The 18,090-nt window shown below is 41.7% G+C and overlaps 1 protein-coding gene across 4 annotated transcripts in view; it reads left to right on the top strand.

Moving 5' to 3' along the window:
- MEST (mesoderm specific transcript) overlaps positions 1 to 18,090 on the top strand; it is a 35,269-nt gene that overhangs the window by 7,841 nt on the left and 9,338 nt on the right. For all 4 annotated transcript variants that reach the window (XM_085897422.1, XM_085897421.1, XM_085897424.1 and 1 more), the window contains exons 5-8: positions 10,450 to 10,586; positions 13,353 to 13,411; positions 15,631 to 15,671; positions 16,290 to 16,360. In XM_085897422.1, the coding sequence (XP_085753548.1) occupies positions 10,450 to 10,586; positions 13,353 to 13,411; positions 15,631 to 15,671; positions 16,290 to 16,360 (308 nt within the window). The remainder of the gene's footprint in view (positions 1 to 10,449; positions 10,587 to 13,352; positions 13,412 to 15,630; positions 15,672 to 16,289; positions 16,361 to 18,090) is intronic.

Below are 18,090 nucleotides of genomic sequence, written 5' to 3'. Positions count from 1 at the left end.
GCTTCACAAAACTTCACCACACGGTAGAGTTCGTCATAAGCAAAAAGGCTTTTTTTTTTTTTTTGGTCAAAAGGTCAACATAAGCCAAAGGCCAAGAAATTTATCAAATTTCTAAAATCCTCAAATTTCATCTGATTGACTAGAAATTTGAACAGGATTTGCATATCAGGTCACTGAATTGAAGCACCAATTATTTTTGAGGTCAACATGGGCCGTATTTCTAAAATTGTCAATTTTCATCCAGTTAACTTGAAGTTTGAGGATTTGTAGATTTTGTCATTCAACCATAAATATTTTTTAAAAATTAAATTTGTTTAATGGACTTCACAAGTATCGTGCAGTGCATGACATCTTTCTGGTTTGTTTGTTTGCCTGTCTGTGAGCAGGATATCTCAAAAAGTTACAGGCAGATTTGGACGAAACTTGGTGGACAGGTTAGGTGTGTGACGAGGATGAATTGATTTGCTTTTGGTGAAGATCTGGATCCGGATGCGAGAATTTTTAATTTTTTAAAGTGATTCCACACAATTGAGAGATATGGCCAAAACAATATATAGCATGATATTTCAAAGTTTCGGATGAGTTAGGTAAGTGACAAGAACAAGCCGATTACATTTTGGTTCAGGTCTGATGAGATTTTGTGACTATCAAAATGAGTTTTATAATTGTTATTTATTCCGGCCTATCAGTGGGATACAAAATGTAAACTGTTTAGCCTGGCAGAGGTATGCACTCAAATGAGTGTCTTTATAATTATTTTAATGCAGCTGGTACTTGTGATCGAGCCAGATTTGATATGCACAGGCCAGCCAAGTGGTAGGGGAGACTGGATAAGAATTGCACTGAGAGGAACTGAAACAAGAACAATGATAACACCGACATTACCGTTGTGGTTTGGAAAGGACTTAGCCATGTGTGCTACTTGGGATGTGCTCCCTTTCAATGTAGTACACAGGAGCATGAATGGTGAACCAAAAAAAAACGGTAGAAGTATAAATATATACACATACTCGACCAGTCAAAAGTTTTAGAACACCCCAATTTTTCCAGTTTTTAGTTAAATTTAAGCAGTTCAAGTCCAGTAAATAACCTGAAATGGTACAAACCTAAGCGGTAAACTGCCAGAGGTTTAAAAAAAAGAAGTTTAGGTTACCAAAAACTGAAAAATAATGTAAATTTCAGAGTTGTTAAAAAAGGCCCTTTTCAGGGAACAAGTAATGGGTTTGCAACTGCAGCTGTTCTGCAGCAATGGAAGTAAATTAAGCCTTTAAAGTTAATGCAAACAATTCCAACAGGTGTCCCAACTTTTGTTGATGAGTTACAAACCCTCTGTCTGTATAAAAGCAATGTTGGAACAGACTGTGTTGCTACACCCTCTGAAGCATTATTTTGACACTATTGCACTGCAGGAAGTAGTATATTGCTATCATAATGGCGAGAAAAAGACAATTAACAAAGGAAGACAGACAGACCATTATAACGCTTAAAAGTGGAGGTCTTTCCTTTAGAGAAATTGCAAAAAGTGGCCAAGGTGTCAGTGAGTACAGTTTCCTACACAATCAAAGGGCACTTGGAAACTAGAGGAAACTGACAGGAAGAGGTCTGGCAGACCCAAAGCCACAACACAATGAGAAGACAAGTTTCTGAGAGTCAACAGCTTGCATGATAGGCGGCTCACAGGACAGCAGCTTCAAGCACAGCTCAACACTGGTCAAAGTAAGGAAGTCTCAGTTTAAACTGTGAAGAGAAGACTTTGAGCTGCAGGTTTGACAGGTCGAGTCAGGTCAGGTCAGGTATGGGAGCATGTGCCAGAACAGTGCGTCGCTGCATCCACTTTCCGCCGGTACTCCAGGGGCCTCCGTCTGGCCTCCCCCCCAGGCAGATGCCAGGCCCATCCCAATCTCCTTGAGATGCTGGTCAACCTGCTGCAACCATGAGGCACGTGGTCGGCCCATTGGCCTACTCCACTCACGAGACTCCCTCGCTGAGAGAATCTGGTGAGCAGGATCAGCGTCAGGAAAACGAGCCACATGTCGATACAGCCGCAACTGGTGCTCACGGACTATGCAGTTAACAAATCACATCCGAGTCTCTCTCAGCAACCGCTCTTTGGACACAAAATCTGACCAGCGATAGCCAAGGATTCTACGAAGAGACCTGGTACCAAAGGAATTAAGTCTCCATCTCAGATCCTTGGTCAGAGTCCAAGTCTCGCATCCATAGAGCAAGACTGGAAGCACCAAGGACCTGAAGACTCGGACTTTCGTCCTCCCGCACAGGTACCGGCAGCGCCACACCCCATGATCCAGTGAATCCTTGACTCCCCAGGCCTGACCTAGATGTCTATTGACCTCTGATTCACAGCCAGCAGAGACATGAATATCACTGCCAAGGTAAGTGAATCTCTCCACGACCTCAACATCCTCACCACAAACAGACACAGACAGGACAGCAGCATCCAAGATGTCATTGAAAGCCTGGATCATAGTTTTGACCCAAGAAGCCCGTAATCCCAGCAGCTCCGACTCCTCATTCAGCACCTCGAGGGCCACCAAAAGGATATCTAAAGTCTCCGCAAAGATGACCGCATCATCTGCGAAATCAAGGTCCGAGATCTTGACATTACCAAACGATGCACCGCAGCTTGATCTTTCCGACATCCTCCCTAAAATCCAGTCCATACAAGTGCTGAAAAGTGTGGGGCCAGTACACACCCCTGACGAACTCCAGTAACAACTGGAAATAAGTCAGAGATGGTACCACCACACTTCACAGCACTCTCAGTACCAGAGTAGAGTTCAGAAATCAGATCGATCAGTTTTGGCGGCACCCCACGAAGACCAATAATCCTCCAGAGGGCATCCCGATTCACTGAATCAAACGCTTTACAGAGATCAACATGGGCTGCTAGCAGCCCCTGCCGAAACTCTCGTCTGCGTTCGGTGAGGACACGAAGTGCAAGGATACGGTCAATCGTTGACCTCTTTGGTGTAAAGCCTGACTGCTCTGGACGCTGGTGCTCAAGCAGATGGTGGCGAACCCTATCAAGAATTATCCGAGCAAAGACCTTGCCCGGCACTGAGAGCAGCGTCACCCCTCGGTAGTTGTTGCAGTCTTGGCGATCACCCTTCCCTTTCCAGAGAGGGACAACAAGGCCCCTCTTCCAGTCAGTTTGGATGGTGCCTGTGTTCCAGGCAGAGCACAAAACTGCATGCAACGACACGAGTGCAGCATTTCCACCAGCCTTGAGAAGTTCAGCATGGATGCCACAGATCCCTGGAGCTTTACCCCGTTTCAACCGGTTCACTGCAGCCCGTGTTTACACTAGCGAAGGTGGACCACAGTTGCTTAGAGGGTCAGCAACAGGGATTGTAACACCCTTGACGTCCAACTCGACAGCTGGGGGATCAGCCTGGTACAACCGCTCAAAGTAACCGGCCCAGCGGGCCTTCACTTCAGACTCCTCCTTCAAGAGCTTACCACTCTCTGCTCTAACTGCAGTGCTCCGAGGGATGGGCTTGGATGAACGCAATGCGCGAATTCCCCTGTAAGTGGGACGAGAATCACCTGTCCACGGGTGATGCTCCACCCCCTCGCAGATTCCTCGCACATAGGCCTCCTTGTCCACCCTCAGTGCACGTACAGTTTTAAGCCTCAGCTACCTGAACAGCTCAGCTCTGCCATTCAGCCCGGCCCTGCGACTCTGGTCAATGGTATCCAGTGTCCCTTGAGAGACAAAATTCTTCTTTGCCCTGCGGTGAGTTCCAAGACATCCACCAGCAACATCAAGGACGGTGGTCTTGAAGGCACTCCACAACTCTTCAGGACCCCCCAAAGCACCCATACAACCCAAATGTCCACTCAGCCTGTTCGCAAACTCCTCAGCTGCTCTCTCATTCTTGAGCTTGCCAACATCCAGCCTAGGCTGGGATGGTACCATTCTCCAGGATTTAAGGTGCCGCTTTAGAGTTGCTACAACAAGCCGGTGCTCAGTGTTGAGGAACTGAGCACTCTGGTAGACCCTGCATTTCTGGATCATCCTCCAGCAACTGTCAATGAGGACATGGTCAATCTCCTTTGCCACACCGCCAGCATTGGAATAGCAAGTCCAGCGATGAGCTTGTGGGTGCTGAAACCATGAACCAGCCACCCTAAGTCCATGACTTCTTGCAAAGTCAAGGAACTTAGTGCTATTCTGGTTCATAGTTCCTGACCCATGGGGACCAACACATGTCTCATAATCATCCCTATCAGTTCCAGTCGATGCATTAAAATCCCCCAAGACTAGAAGTGTATCTCGTCTGGGGCACTGATGAACTACAGACTCGAGCATGGCGTAGAATGTTTCCTTCACGGTGAGGTCACTCGCCTCAGTCGGAGCATAGACAGAGACCAGGGAAATGATACCTAATGAGTGACGAATCCTTAGTCTCATAATGGCAGGTCGAGTGGCAGTAAGAAAGCCATTGCTAAGATTGCAAAATAAGAAAAAGAGGCTTGCCTGGGCCATGAAGCACCACCAGTGGACTACTGAAAACTCGAAGAAGGTCTTATGGACCGATGAATCAAAATTTGAAATCTTCGGTTCATCATGCAGGGTTTTTGTACGCCGTCGAGTCGGCGAAAGGATGGTTCCTCAGTGTGTGACACCAACTGTCAAACATGGAGGAGGAAGCGTGATGATCTGGGGCACTTTTGCTGGGTCCAGAGTCGGTGACTTGCACAGAATGACTGACATCCTGAACCAAAAGGGCTACCACAGCATTTTGCAGCGCCATGCAATACCCTCTGGTCTACGCCTAGTTGGTCAGTGGTTCATCCTACAGCAAGATAATGACCCAAAACATACCTCCAGGCTGTCAGAACTACCTCAGAAGAAAAGAACAAGACGGTAGGCTTCAAATCATGGAATGGCCAGCACAGTCTCCAGACTTAAACCCCATCGAGCTGGTTTGGGATGAACTGGACAGAAGGGTGAAAGCAAAGCAACCTACAAGTGCAACACTTTTGTGGGTACTTCTGCAACAGTGTTGGGAAGAACTTTCCAAACAATATTTGATTTCCATTGAAGAAAGAATGTCATGAGTATGTTCGGCTGTTATATCTGCAAAAGGTGGCTACTTTGAAGAGTCAAAAATTTAGATAAAATTTTGTTCAACAAAATGATTCCGTGATTTCTTTTTTTATCTGCAATTGTTTATTTGTTCTATGCTTTAATTTCAGAGTACATTGAAACATTAAACTGCTTAAATTTCAGTAAAAACTGGAAAAATGGGTGTGTTCTAAAACTTTTGACTGGTAGAGTACAATATATATATATATATATATATATATATATATATATATATATATCTATATATATATATATATATATATATATATATATATATATATATATATATATATATATATATACATATATCAAGCCCCGTTGGACCACTGAATTAATACACCAGGGGGTTCACTCAGCCTGTCATCCTTCCGAGGTCGGCGAAATGAGTACCAGTGTACTGGGCCGGTGTATACCCCGGTTAAAATAGGTATACCATATCCCTGTGTTGTAAGAGGCGACCAGGGTTGCGTCAGGAAGGGCATCCGGCATAAAACATGTGCCAAATCACTATGCGGATCATACGGATGATCCGCTATGGCGACCCCTATCGGGAGCAGCCGAAAGAAGAAGAAGAAGTATGTATATACATATAATGTTTAATGAAGAAATAAATGAGGATGGGAATTCAAGCACAAGGATGAGGGGGTTCAGAGGAAGGGAAGGAGTGGGGAAGATAATGTTCATCACAAAAACAAACAGCTTGCCTACTTAAAACTATGTCTTGCACAACAGGCACACATGAGGATAAAAAGACAGAAGGGAAGGGAAGGGACATGGAATGCTGCTAGAGAGCACATCCTGTCTCCTCAGGGGAAATCAAGGGACCATATTCATATACCCATATCGATGCTGGGAGATCATATACCCAGCACATCTTGGATCAAGGAGATTATGAGCTGCTCATTTGTGCAGCCCATGGCTGCAGGCTCCCAGTTGAAGTTCTCTTTGGGGTGCAGTGGCTCAGCCCACAACGAGACTCCCAGTTCCGGGTGGACGACGAAATTCTTTTCAGCTCTGCAGCCAAGATGTCCTCCACAGCTCTCTGTGATTGACCCTTTATTTCCTTCACCATCACCATCATTCTTTTTCTGGCCATTCCATCCAACCATTCTTCTTTCTTCCCCCCCCCTCCCCTGAGAACTCTAAATATCATTGGCCCAGACATAATTTAATTGGCCCAGACAAACACGAGCCACCCAATCAGCGTGCAATCAGCCGAGTGACATCATACAGACTACGTCGCATGTCACAAGGCCATTGGCTATTACCTTTTCAGCCAAACCCTTGACGTTCCAAACCCATTGGTCAAAATACGCATGAATCAGCTAAGGCATGCGTGACTAACCACATGATGTCCTACACACAGGGTCATGCTGAATAAGTCCATTCGCCAAACGACCCCAACAACTCTTCACTGGAATGAACACTTCAAATGGGGTTAATTGTATAAAAATAGCACATGTAATAGTGAAACAACACAAAGATTAAGGGAATGATGAGGTGCTATCCAAACACACTATCTCTGATGATGCTAATTGAGGTAATTGAATGAGACGGCTAATCTAAACACATACATTAGGAGATAACTAAATTATCTCCTTCAATTATCACTTCCCTCAGAACATTTTCGTTGCAATATATTTGTGGACACCTGTAGGATTTTCCACCTATTATAATTCATTATCTCGGTACCAAAGTACATGAAAATACATGTTGCCAGTTTTGGAAGTGTGGCAGACGGCAGCTATCTTGGATTTCAAAATGGCCGATGTTTTGCCACTATTTTTCACTTGGATAGTTTCAATGAAAGTATTTTACCTCAATTTTGAAAGCAAAATGAGAGGTTTTCATTGTTGTTAACACTTCAAAATCAATGTAAGTAATATTTTGTTCAAATTACATATGATATCACCCATCCTGAAATTCAAAATGGCTACCACAAAGTTACAAATTGCATTAAAATTTAAGGGCCATGGTCCGATCAACAGCTTCATCCTAACATTGACCCCCAAATTTAACCGGACGTGGTATAAATTTTGATATGAGAAGAAAGCTGCTATTCTTCTCATTGACCCTGTGAAATTGTAGGGCTGCAAGATGTTTTGTTTGGATTTTGTACGCCAAAACTTGCTTACTAATGGTCAACCAATTAGTTGAACCACAGGATTCTATGGGGCTTGCAAATGCACATTTTTAGTTCTGTTGTCAAAACGATTGAAATACCAGCATGAAACTTCACAGGTGGGTTGGAGGGTCAAAGCCATTCAATCGATGTGAAAACTGCATGTGATGAAATTGGACCATCCCCCTTTAAATATTGTGGTAACAAGTGTTTTCTAAAAACGATAACCGATGGTATTTTTCTCAAACTTTTTTTGCACAGTTGGACACTCACCTAAGCAATTGGTACTCGGATACACACCTTAGCTCGTATATAAACGATAAACAGTCACTTCTATGGACTTAATTTGTAGACTTTAACTCTACAAGCTACAATATTTAAATATCCATTTCAGAGGATAACAAATTTATGAGGTGCAGTATCATGCGCTCGCAGTACCAGCACACACCCCACATACCCCAGATATAATTGCCACACCCACATCTACTATACACACCTTGCAACTGCATGTCCAACAAATGCAGTCTTAACCATGTAGAATGGAACGACATGAACTTGTTTCAAGTTTGCTACTTTCATAGCCGTATTAAACATCATCATCATCATCATCACTGTTCTCTTCATTGTCAGAGTCAACTTCGAGGTTAGAAGGAGCATCGTCGCATAGTTCTTCCCCTTCACAGCATGTACAAAATTCTGTGCAAAACAGTCCATTCTTTTTTACACTTGCATTGGTGACTGGAACACCGGGTCCAACCACATCCGCATTTCACTAACTGTGTGACGGCATCTGGAGCTGGAGGCAAATGTGTCATCACTGGTATGAAAATTCCATCTACCAAGTTCCAGCCATAGTTCTCTGGGGATGGTATTTCAGGGAATGCAACAATGTCATTATACCATATCATGGCTTGATAATGTGCTCTGGCAATGGCATGTGTGAGTGCAGCTTTAGTTGGGGGAAGATTCTCTGCTTGGGCTTGTTTCCGCTTAAAGAGCCACCATCTTGCATCTGCAACGTTTGTTATTTTTGTTGTTCTAGGAAGATAGAGCTGACATACATAAGCTTCAAGAGCAGCACTTGTTGCTTCTGAGACAGTGCCTGTCGCACCAAGTTGGGACAATGCTACAACGATGTCATGGTTGTCATCCAAATGATCTAAAACCTTTCAGCATGTTATCTTGCCTTTGCCTGCAAACTTTCCGGAAATGTCTGCCCCGGACAATGGATGGAATCCAGGAAGTGCTGATGCTTTTGATGGCCCCAAAGTTTTATATATTGGTCCAAGTTTGATTACTCTGGTTGTTTCCTGCACCAGTTACCATGATAGTGTCTGCTGAAAGATTTGGATAGCGCCTAATAGCCAGAACAAAGACATCCGTATCAGGAGAATAGATTCTCAATGAGGTGGCATTCTCAATGAGGTTGTTGGTGGCATCAACAGCATGTAGCATGAGCTTGGTATCTGCCTCTTCTTGGGAACTACTTAATAAGTCAACGCTCCTATGTGAACTTTCTGCTCTGTCACGCCATGCAACTACAACACGCTTTCTGTTCAAAGCAGCGTGCTGCAGAATCTTCTCTGTTAAATAAGCCGTCAACTCATCCTTGGTCTTCACATGTGCAAGGAGATTCCGCATACTGGTGTTAATTGATGTTGAGTCTGTTATGTGATAGGCCACAGCCTTGTTACCTGCTAGTCACCTTTCACGTGTTGATGCTTTAAGGGAAATGTCACCAAAATCATAGCGATCGAACACTAGGTGTACTTCATCGTAAGTATTATACTTCCCCCAGAAACGTTCAATGAAGTGAGAAGCCAATTGAGAGCATGTTTGCACCCACTCCGGTTTGTCCAGTGCCTATAGATCAGCCATACCATCGATTATTGCCACATGTTGGCAACGCTCAAGTAGGCCTCCTGTAGCAGAATTGGTATCCATATCCTCAAGCACATTATCATCAGGAACAGTAGAAGACTTGTTTATTACTGTTGCTGCAGGTAAAGAAGGATCAGGTAAAGTCTCCACCATAGATGTGTCTCCAGGTAGTGCTTCAAGGAGATGCATCAGATCACTCTTGGAGGAAGTGTGGAGAAGTGACCCATCTGGTGCAAAGAGTGCTCTGGGTACTACAGAGAATTCATAAATTCAGAAACAATACAGCAGAAACTTCTGTCCAATGCCATGTGCTTATGGATGTAGTAGAGGCAGCAGGTAACCCAGATGTTGCCCTCTATAGCTAATTATTTGTTACGGATACTCAAAAGGGCCAATTTATTTAATATATTATTGTCTGTTAGAAATAGCATCCCAAAGTTTCTTAGAAATAAGAAAAAAATACTCTATTTCAATGGAATTAGAACAATATTTAAATAAATAAACAGCTCATTTCAAATGGCGGCCATTTTGAAATTCAAAATGACCTTATTATTTTAAATATGCATACAATAAACCATAATGTCTCTCCTATTCATGTTCACTCATATTATGGGATAAAATTTTGATATTATTTTAAAAATATGAGCAATAATTGTATTAATTGAAGAAAAAAGCATGATCATGGCAGCCATTTTGGAATTCAAAATGGCCGCCATTTGACACAGCTCCAAAATTGGCAACATCAATTTTCCTGTTCCTAGGCATATGTAGAACATATCTAAATAGGTGGCAACTTCTCATCATGAAAGTCCTATGGGCCCATTGTCTAGGGCTACTTGCCCCCCCCCACTATTATATTAATAATTTTGTACACATATTAATACACAATAATAAATCCCAATTGCCATTTGCCTGGTGTTGGCTTAATGGTTAGAGTGGTGGGCTTGGGATCCTCGGGTCCTGAGTTCAAATCCAGCTCGGCTATTGAATTAATACCAGGTGGGGTTGACTCAGCCTGTCATCCTTCCGAGGTCGGCAAAATGAGTACCAGCCTGCTGGTATCCTGCGTCCGAGTGGTGACCCGTCCAGGATTAGCCCAATAGCCCAGAAGACTGCCTTGGCAGCACCGACGCTCTGTGCAGAATATGGTCCCAATGGATGGATGGAATTGCCATTTGGACTGATTTACTACAATGTGGTTGTAAAACGATTTGTAAAAGTCCAGGTCATATATTTGGGGTAAAATAATCTTCTTGAATGTTATACATTTATATGTGTAATTGTAGAGTTTAAGTCTTCACATGACAGGCATGTTTCATGTACTTCCTTATAGAAGGGCCATAAATACAGCATTGTGGAGCAGGCAGACATTGTGCAGAGCCTGAGTGACTACCTGGACATAGTTGGCAAGAAGGTGCACATCATCAGCCATGATTATGGGGTTTCTGTGGCACAAGAACTTCTTGCCAGGTGGATTTTTATTTTTTTGCAGTTCCCTCTCAAAAGGATTTCAGGGTGTCAGTATTTGGTCACAGATTAGAGCAGAAACGAGTGAAGGTATTTAGAAAAAGGAAAAGAAATGTGCACTATGAGTCATTATGTGACTATCAAAATGAGTATGAATGCTAAACGAGGCCTTTGGCACATGCGCTGTGTGTGTGTGTTTGTAGTGACTCAGTTTTGCACACTGGGCACTTTTAACCTATTGTTGCTAGCATGTAATCTGTAATTCAAATCATATTTTAAATAAAATTTTCAGCATTTACATGAGAGTGTGGCAATTTTAAAATGGTTAAACCATAATTGGTCTGTGCGTGAAGACAAATCGAACTCACGGATATATAGAAATATGAGAAATATCCGTCGATGGGAGGTATCTGGTTCATCCCATTTCCTGTTAATACAAGACATCAGGGGCAGTGGATATTTAATAACCCACAAACATGCACACAGATGGACACTTCTCCTTTTTACCAATAGTTGCAAAAATGTAGTATAATTTATCTTGTGATCCCAGAACTAAACAAAATATATATATATATATATATATATATATATATATATATATTTATATATTATATATATATATATATATATATATATATATATATATATATATATTTATATATTATATATACAGGGTGTCCCAAAAGTCATCTAGGGATTTAGAAATTAAATAACATTTCTGTTTTTTAATAATTTATGATTATTTTTATACCAAAGGAAAATTGACAAAATGGAGATACATTTGCTTTATTTATGAAAAATGATGCAGCTTAGATGTCCTCCATTATTCGGCTTCATAGAGACGGACTCTTTCAATTGCATTTTCCACAACAGTGGACAATAACTCTGGCTGAAGCCCTCGAATTTCCACACAGATGTTGTCCTTGAGCTGCTGAATTGTATGGGGGCTTATTGATGTATACACGCTCCTTTAGGTAACCCCAAATAAAATTATCGGGAGGTGTCGAATCAGGGAGCAAGAAATTTCTGAATTTCACGAAATTATTCGGTGTCCATGTTCTTTGGGTGAGAATAATTGATCGATGAAATTTAAAATAAAATTCCACGATTTGGTTCTTTGTTCAGTTGTGAATTTTTCCATGGGTAATTTCCAAATGTTAATCTAAATTCTGAAAATAAAAGAAAAACAAATTATTAAAAAAACAGAAATGTTATTTGATTTCTAAATCCCAAGGTGACTTTGCGGACACCGTGTGTGTGTGTGTGTGTGTGTGTGTGTGTGTGTGTGTATGTATATGTGTGTGTGTGTGTGTGTGTGTGTGTGTGTGTGTATATGTATATATATATATATATATATATATATATATATATATATATATATATATATATATATATATATATATATATATATATCTTTAACTGCTCATGCAGCTCCCACTCCGACCCACCTCTCCCCCCCCTTCCCAAACATTATTAATAGTAAATATCATTTTAAAGTCACCTGTGCATTGACAAGCCCCAGATATGACCCTCCCATCGGTGTTAGGAAGCAACTAAACCATATATGGTGTCTTCCTCTGGGAAGTCCACCTGAATAATGGTTATGATGACATCAGCTTTCCGATTGCCGACACCATTATATAAGTCACCAAGCCTGCTATGTTCCTATGAGGTAATCCCACAAGGTTCAAAGTCCACTCACTGACGGGGATGATTGGGGGAAGTCTGGTAGAATGTGCCCATTCACAGCCTGTCTAAAGACCTTGAATGGGCACACATCGTCGGAATTTTAGCAGTGTGGACTGTAAGATATCAACTTTTTGGACGAGTTGATCAAAGTTCTCCAAATCTTTCATTGTGCAGAGGCACACCCCTTTCTCGCAGGTATGTCTCCAAGTATTTTCGGCTTATTTCAGAATCTTTGTGAGCCATTTTATGTTACAATCCTGATGTGACACATAAGGTATCCATTCAGCCACCCTGATGGGCATTCCTGCAAGGGATTTCTGCACATGCATGCTGAGGATTCTGGGGCAGATTGTCATTTAGAAATTCACGTATCACATTGAGACATCGCACCTTGCCACCGGACATGAACTATCACCATTTGTTTCGCTTTCACCATTGTCGTTACATATGTCCAGCCATTGATATTTGCAATCCATTGTTTGTTTGTTTTTTTTCCTTCTTCCTCTCCTTGTTTTTCTTTTCCCATCAGCAATGCCTTCTACAGCACGCACCACAAGTTGCTCATTCTCGTTTTACTTCATGACCATATTTATTCAGTTTGCATCAGTTAACATACTGTAGCAGTCCTGCCTCATTTTAACACCAGATTTGTGTCTAACTCTAATGCTAATACATCATATGGTGATGAGAATTGTACAAGATGGGGGGGGGGGTATTAAAAAACAAACAAACAAACAGAAAAACATGAAGACTCGGGAACGTTTTAGGATTGTTATCCCACTATCCAATTTTATCCCCAATTTGAAATTATGAAATGTGAAACACAGAAAAAACGGTGAGGTGACTGATTAATGGGTAAACACTGTGTAAGCTATGCCATTGGCCAATGGGAAGATGCCATAGGCATGTGTTGTGGGGGTGGGGGAGGGAGGGGAATATAGCTTAGCTTGAGCTGTTTTAATGTGGCGAAGTCCTTGTAATAGCTGGCAATATATGTAACCTTTCTTTATGGAATAGAACTCAATATAATATAAAGAGCCAGTGAATGCCCACTTTTAGGTGATGTTTTGTTTTCAAAAGGTACGAAAGTGGAGCTGAAGGCCATTTGAACATCAAGAGTATCTGCTTCTCCAATGGTGGTACGCTGTTTCACTCATACATACCTTGCGACCCAAAACCCAGCTATGATGACGTTGCACTACATCTACAAGCCTTTTATATTATTTTTATTTGCTCGTCTGGCCATTGTTCTACTTTCTCCTTGTCTGTTCCACTTTCTCGACCTAGTTGGAGAATTATTGGCACTTTTATGTGCTGAAAATCTGTATTGCAACTGAATTAATCGATACTTTTGTCCATCTCTGGCAAAATCTATTGAGCACTGTTGATAGAAGAGTGACAGTGGAGGTATGGTTTTTAGTATGCTTGAAGAATGTTCTTTTGAGCTGCTTCTGACCATTTCCTACTATTTTACAGTGCCTTCAGAAAGTATTCACACCCTTTGAGTTTTGTCACATTTTGTTGTGTTACAGCCTGACTTTAAAATGGATTAAATTAAAAAAATTTGTCACCATTCCACATAAAATTCCACATAATGACAAAGTGAAAACATGTTTTTAGAAATTTTTACAAATTAATGAAAAATGAAAAGCTGAAATGTCTTGCGTCAATAAGTATTCAACTCCTTGAGTCAATACCATGTAGAAGTGCCTTTGGCAGCGATTACAGCTTTGAGTCTTCTTGGACATGTCTGTATCAGTTTTACACATCTGGATTTGGGGATTTTCTCCCATACTTCCTTGTAGATTTGCTCAAACTCTGTCAAATTGGATGGGGAGTGTCGGTGAACAGCAATCTTCAAGTCTTTCCACCGATTCTTAATGGGATTCAAGTCTGGGCTTTGCCTGGGCCTACTCAAGGACTTTCACATTCTTGTTCTGAAGCCATTCCAGTGTTGCTTTGGCTGTATGATTGGGGTCATTGTCCTGTTGGAACAGAAATCTTCGCTGCAATCTAAGGATTTGCCTGTATTTGGCTCCATTCATTGTTCCCTTTCTCCTTGCAAGTCTCCCAGTCCCTACCATTGAAAAGCATCCGCATAGCATGATGCTGCTACCACCATGTTTCATGGTAGAGATGGTGTTGGATAGGTGATGAGCTGTGCTCGGTTTCCACTAGATGTAACGCTTTGCATTCAGGCAAAATCGTTCAATTTTCATCTCATCAGACCACAGAATCTTTTGCCTCATGCTCTCAGTCTTTCATGTGCCTTTTTGCAAACTTCAGGCATGCTGTCATGTACCTTTTTCTCAGGAGTGGCTTTTGTCTGGCCACTCTTCCATAAAGCCGAGATTTGTGAAGTGCTGAAAAGACTGTTCTCCTTCCGGCAGGTTCTCCCATCTTAGCGAAGGAACTCTGTAGTGCTGTCAAAATGGACATTGGGTTCTTGGTCACTTTTCTGACCAAGGTCTTTCTTGGCCAGTTGCTCAGTTTGGTCGGGCGTCCAGCTCTTTGAAGCGTCTGGGTAGTTCAATATTTTTTCCATTTCCTAATGATGTCGCTCACTGTGCTCTTGGGAACTTTCAACACTCCAGAAATTGTTTTATACCCTTCCCCAGATCTATGCCTCCTCACAATTCTATCTTGGAGTTCTTCGGACAGTTCTTTGAACTTCATGGTAGAGTTTCTGCTCTGATATCCACTGTCAACTGTGGGACCTTGTATAGAAAGATGTGTTTCGTTATAAATCATGTGCAATCAATTGAATTGGCCACAGGTGGACTCCAATTAAGTTGTAGAGACATCTCAAGGATGATCGAAGGAAATCGGATGCACCTGAGCTCAATTAGGAGTGTCATAGCAAAGGGGTTGAATACTTATTGATGCATGACATTTCAACTTTTCATTTTTAATTAATTTGTAAAAATTTCTAAAAACATGTTTTCGCTTTGTCATTATGGGGTATTTTGTGTAGATTGGTGACGAAAAATTTTAACTTTATCAATTTTAAATTCAGGCTGTAACAACAAAATGTGACAAAAGTCGAGAGGTGTGAATACCTTCTGAAGGCACTGTCATTTTTTTTTTCTGTGTGCAATAACAATCCAAGGAGAATTATGACCTGAATTTCAATTCTGAGCAGATGTGGGTAACCACCGGGTGTGCACTTTTATTTGACGGTTTTGCGATGTCTTGTATTTAGAGGTGGGGTCTGCGTTGCACTGAACAGAAGTAAATATCACTTTTTTGACGTCTCCCAATCAAATCTGATATTTTGATGTCATGGGTTCTTTTTTATTTTTAATCTCCAAGTTTAACTTCAGATCAAGTTAATATCTCATTATTGATTTATTTCCAGGACTTTTTCCTGAGACCCACCACCCACGACTACTGCAAAAGGTATATTCATATCTCGATTTTACTCCCCTTACAGGAATTTCCTTTTCTTTTTCTGTGCCGTATATTTAAAACCATGACCAGAAGATGGCGTACTTCCATTGGTTTAACATTTAGGTTTTATCATCATTTGTGATGGGGATGTGGACACCACTGAATTTCATCGGAACTATCTAACTGCAGATTGCAAATTGTCCTTGGGGAATTTGATTGCCAACTGTGAGGTGGCCTGGTATGAAATGCAAACCAGAGCAGGCAGGGCAGGCAACTTACCCCTCTCTCTGAAAATTAATGAGCCAGCTGGGTTTTAATTTTTTTACTGATAATATATAATACTGACTTAGTTATTTTCTGGAGATGAACTCAAACTCCAGAGGAATCCAATTGTTTTCCCCACTGCAGCCTTCATCCAGATTATAACCCGAAACCTCTGTGATAGCACTCCAATATTTCATACTCTTCCACCACGCCACTCAAAAGTGTTATTTATCGAGTATATTTGACAAAGTGATGATGTTTGATACTATTCTATCCTTCTTATACAACAAATATAACTTGCTAACATGGAAAGAGTTATCGCATTTGTGTGTGGGTCTGTATGTGTGCACATCACTTGCCCAGCTGCTGAAAGATGACAACTTGCTCTCGCCCATCCTCACAAGGCTAAGCAACTACTTTGTGTTCAAATCAGGGTGAGTGGTGGCTTATATTGTTCACAGTTATTTTAATATTCAAAACTATGCTTTCACAAGAGTCATGAGCTGGGCTGGTTGTGCTGGACACAAGGGGACAAGACTGAATTTTGCAAATTATATTTATTAGCACTGGAAGCTTGTCTAACCTTTTTTGACTTTTTTTTGAACCACATATAAGGGTAAGTCGTGAATTTAAGTGAATTTGTGAATTACCCACTAAATATGCTTCACCGGTGGGAAAGAATTATTTTTCAACAAAGTGCCCTTTAGACTATAGGCCGTTGCTTTCAGAAATTTATTATTCTGGTCCATTCCTTGGCAGAGGATGAAATATTGTTTAAAGTGGAGCTCATGTATGCCTTATCATTATTCTAACTTTTCCCACTTTCAGAAGTTGCACATCAACCCACACTTCATCCCGAAAATTTGTAGCATCATTTTGGTTGCCCACTTGTGATCGATGTCAACACAAACATGCACCAATGGCATCAGCTTTAAGGCATGCATCAACTGCATTTACTTACTGTCCACACAGCGTGAAAGATGACTCTTCTCGAGAGTGGTTGTCGTCAACTCGTCCAGCCCATCATCTCCTCAACCCATGTCATCAGTCTCACTGTCTACAACCTCTACATCATCGTCTTCAGCGAGAGTTGGTAGATCTTAATTCTCACACATGAGAATAAAGATCTACTAACACTAGACATGAGCATAGTTTTATGCATGGAATACCTAAAGGCACGCAGCATTTGTCATCTGCCTCCCCGACTCTGCACTTAGACTTCTTGTGTGCACAGGATGAATGTTCAAGGATGCTTTTTTGAGCTCATTGCATCTGCATCCAGTCAATTCCCACCCAGGGCATCAACTGCATCAGTTATCAGCTTCCATCCCTGTCCAACAGGAGGTAGAATATCTGGGTGCTGTTCTAAGCAACCCTTGTAAATGGTGGCTTGGAAATTGGCTCACTGAACATGCTTATGCAAGGCATCTCGATTTGGTGACAAAACGTTCTCTGTCCTGGTCGCCAAGGATAACATTTCATATCTGGCATCATTCATGTTTGAGTATTCCCGCTGACCATAAAGTTAGGAAGACAAAGAGTTTCAGGTCTGACACCAGACATTCGTTTACTGTGAAAGAATCCCCTAGAGATTGAAATGCTGAACACAATGTTGTGTTGTCCACAATCAGCTTGATAGCCATTGTCTTGCCTTTGTCATAAAATTGACTGACAGTCACATCCAGTGAAGGAGTGGAGGCCTACCAGGAACTTGGTTATGACATGTCCAAGATGTTGCACAATAGCCTGGAAATAGATAGGCCGTAGATTCTCATCTTTGACAGTGTGGAAGTATAGCTGGGAGCCGCCTTACAAGAGCCACTCCATCTTGCGGAATTATTGCATGGCAGAGTTCTTCATGAGCTACGGTTCCTGTCACACCTTTCAGTCTTCCAACATCACACTTGCCTGACATCTGGAACAGGAAATCAAACCAACTGCTTCTTGTTGTAACTGTGACAGGAACTTTTCCCACTGTTTTGGGATTGGTTTATCTGGCTTTTCAATCTTGATTTTCTTGGAGCCGCTTGCAGATCTTTGCTTGCGCTTTGCATTTTGATGCTGACAGCTGGATATCTGTCCGTCACAAAGTGTCCTGCAGTTGAACCACGAGTGCAAGCAAAATTCAACAATCGGTGGAGATTCTCGTCAGGAAGTTGACCAA

Source organism: Eptatretus burgeri, chromosome 10 (genome assembly GCF_056783735.1).
Source record: "Eptatretus burgeri isolate ZD-2024b chromosome 10, Ebu_testis_v1, whole genome shotgun sequence".
NCBI lineage: Eukaryota > Metazoa > Chordata > Myxini > Myxiniformes > Myxinidae > Eptatretus > Eptatretus burgeri.
Note: the sequence above shows the minus strand (reverse complement) of the source record. Positions and strands in the feature narration are given on the sequence as shown.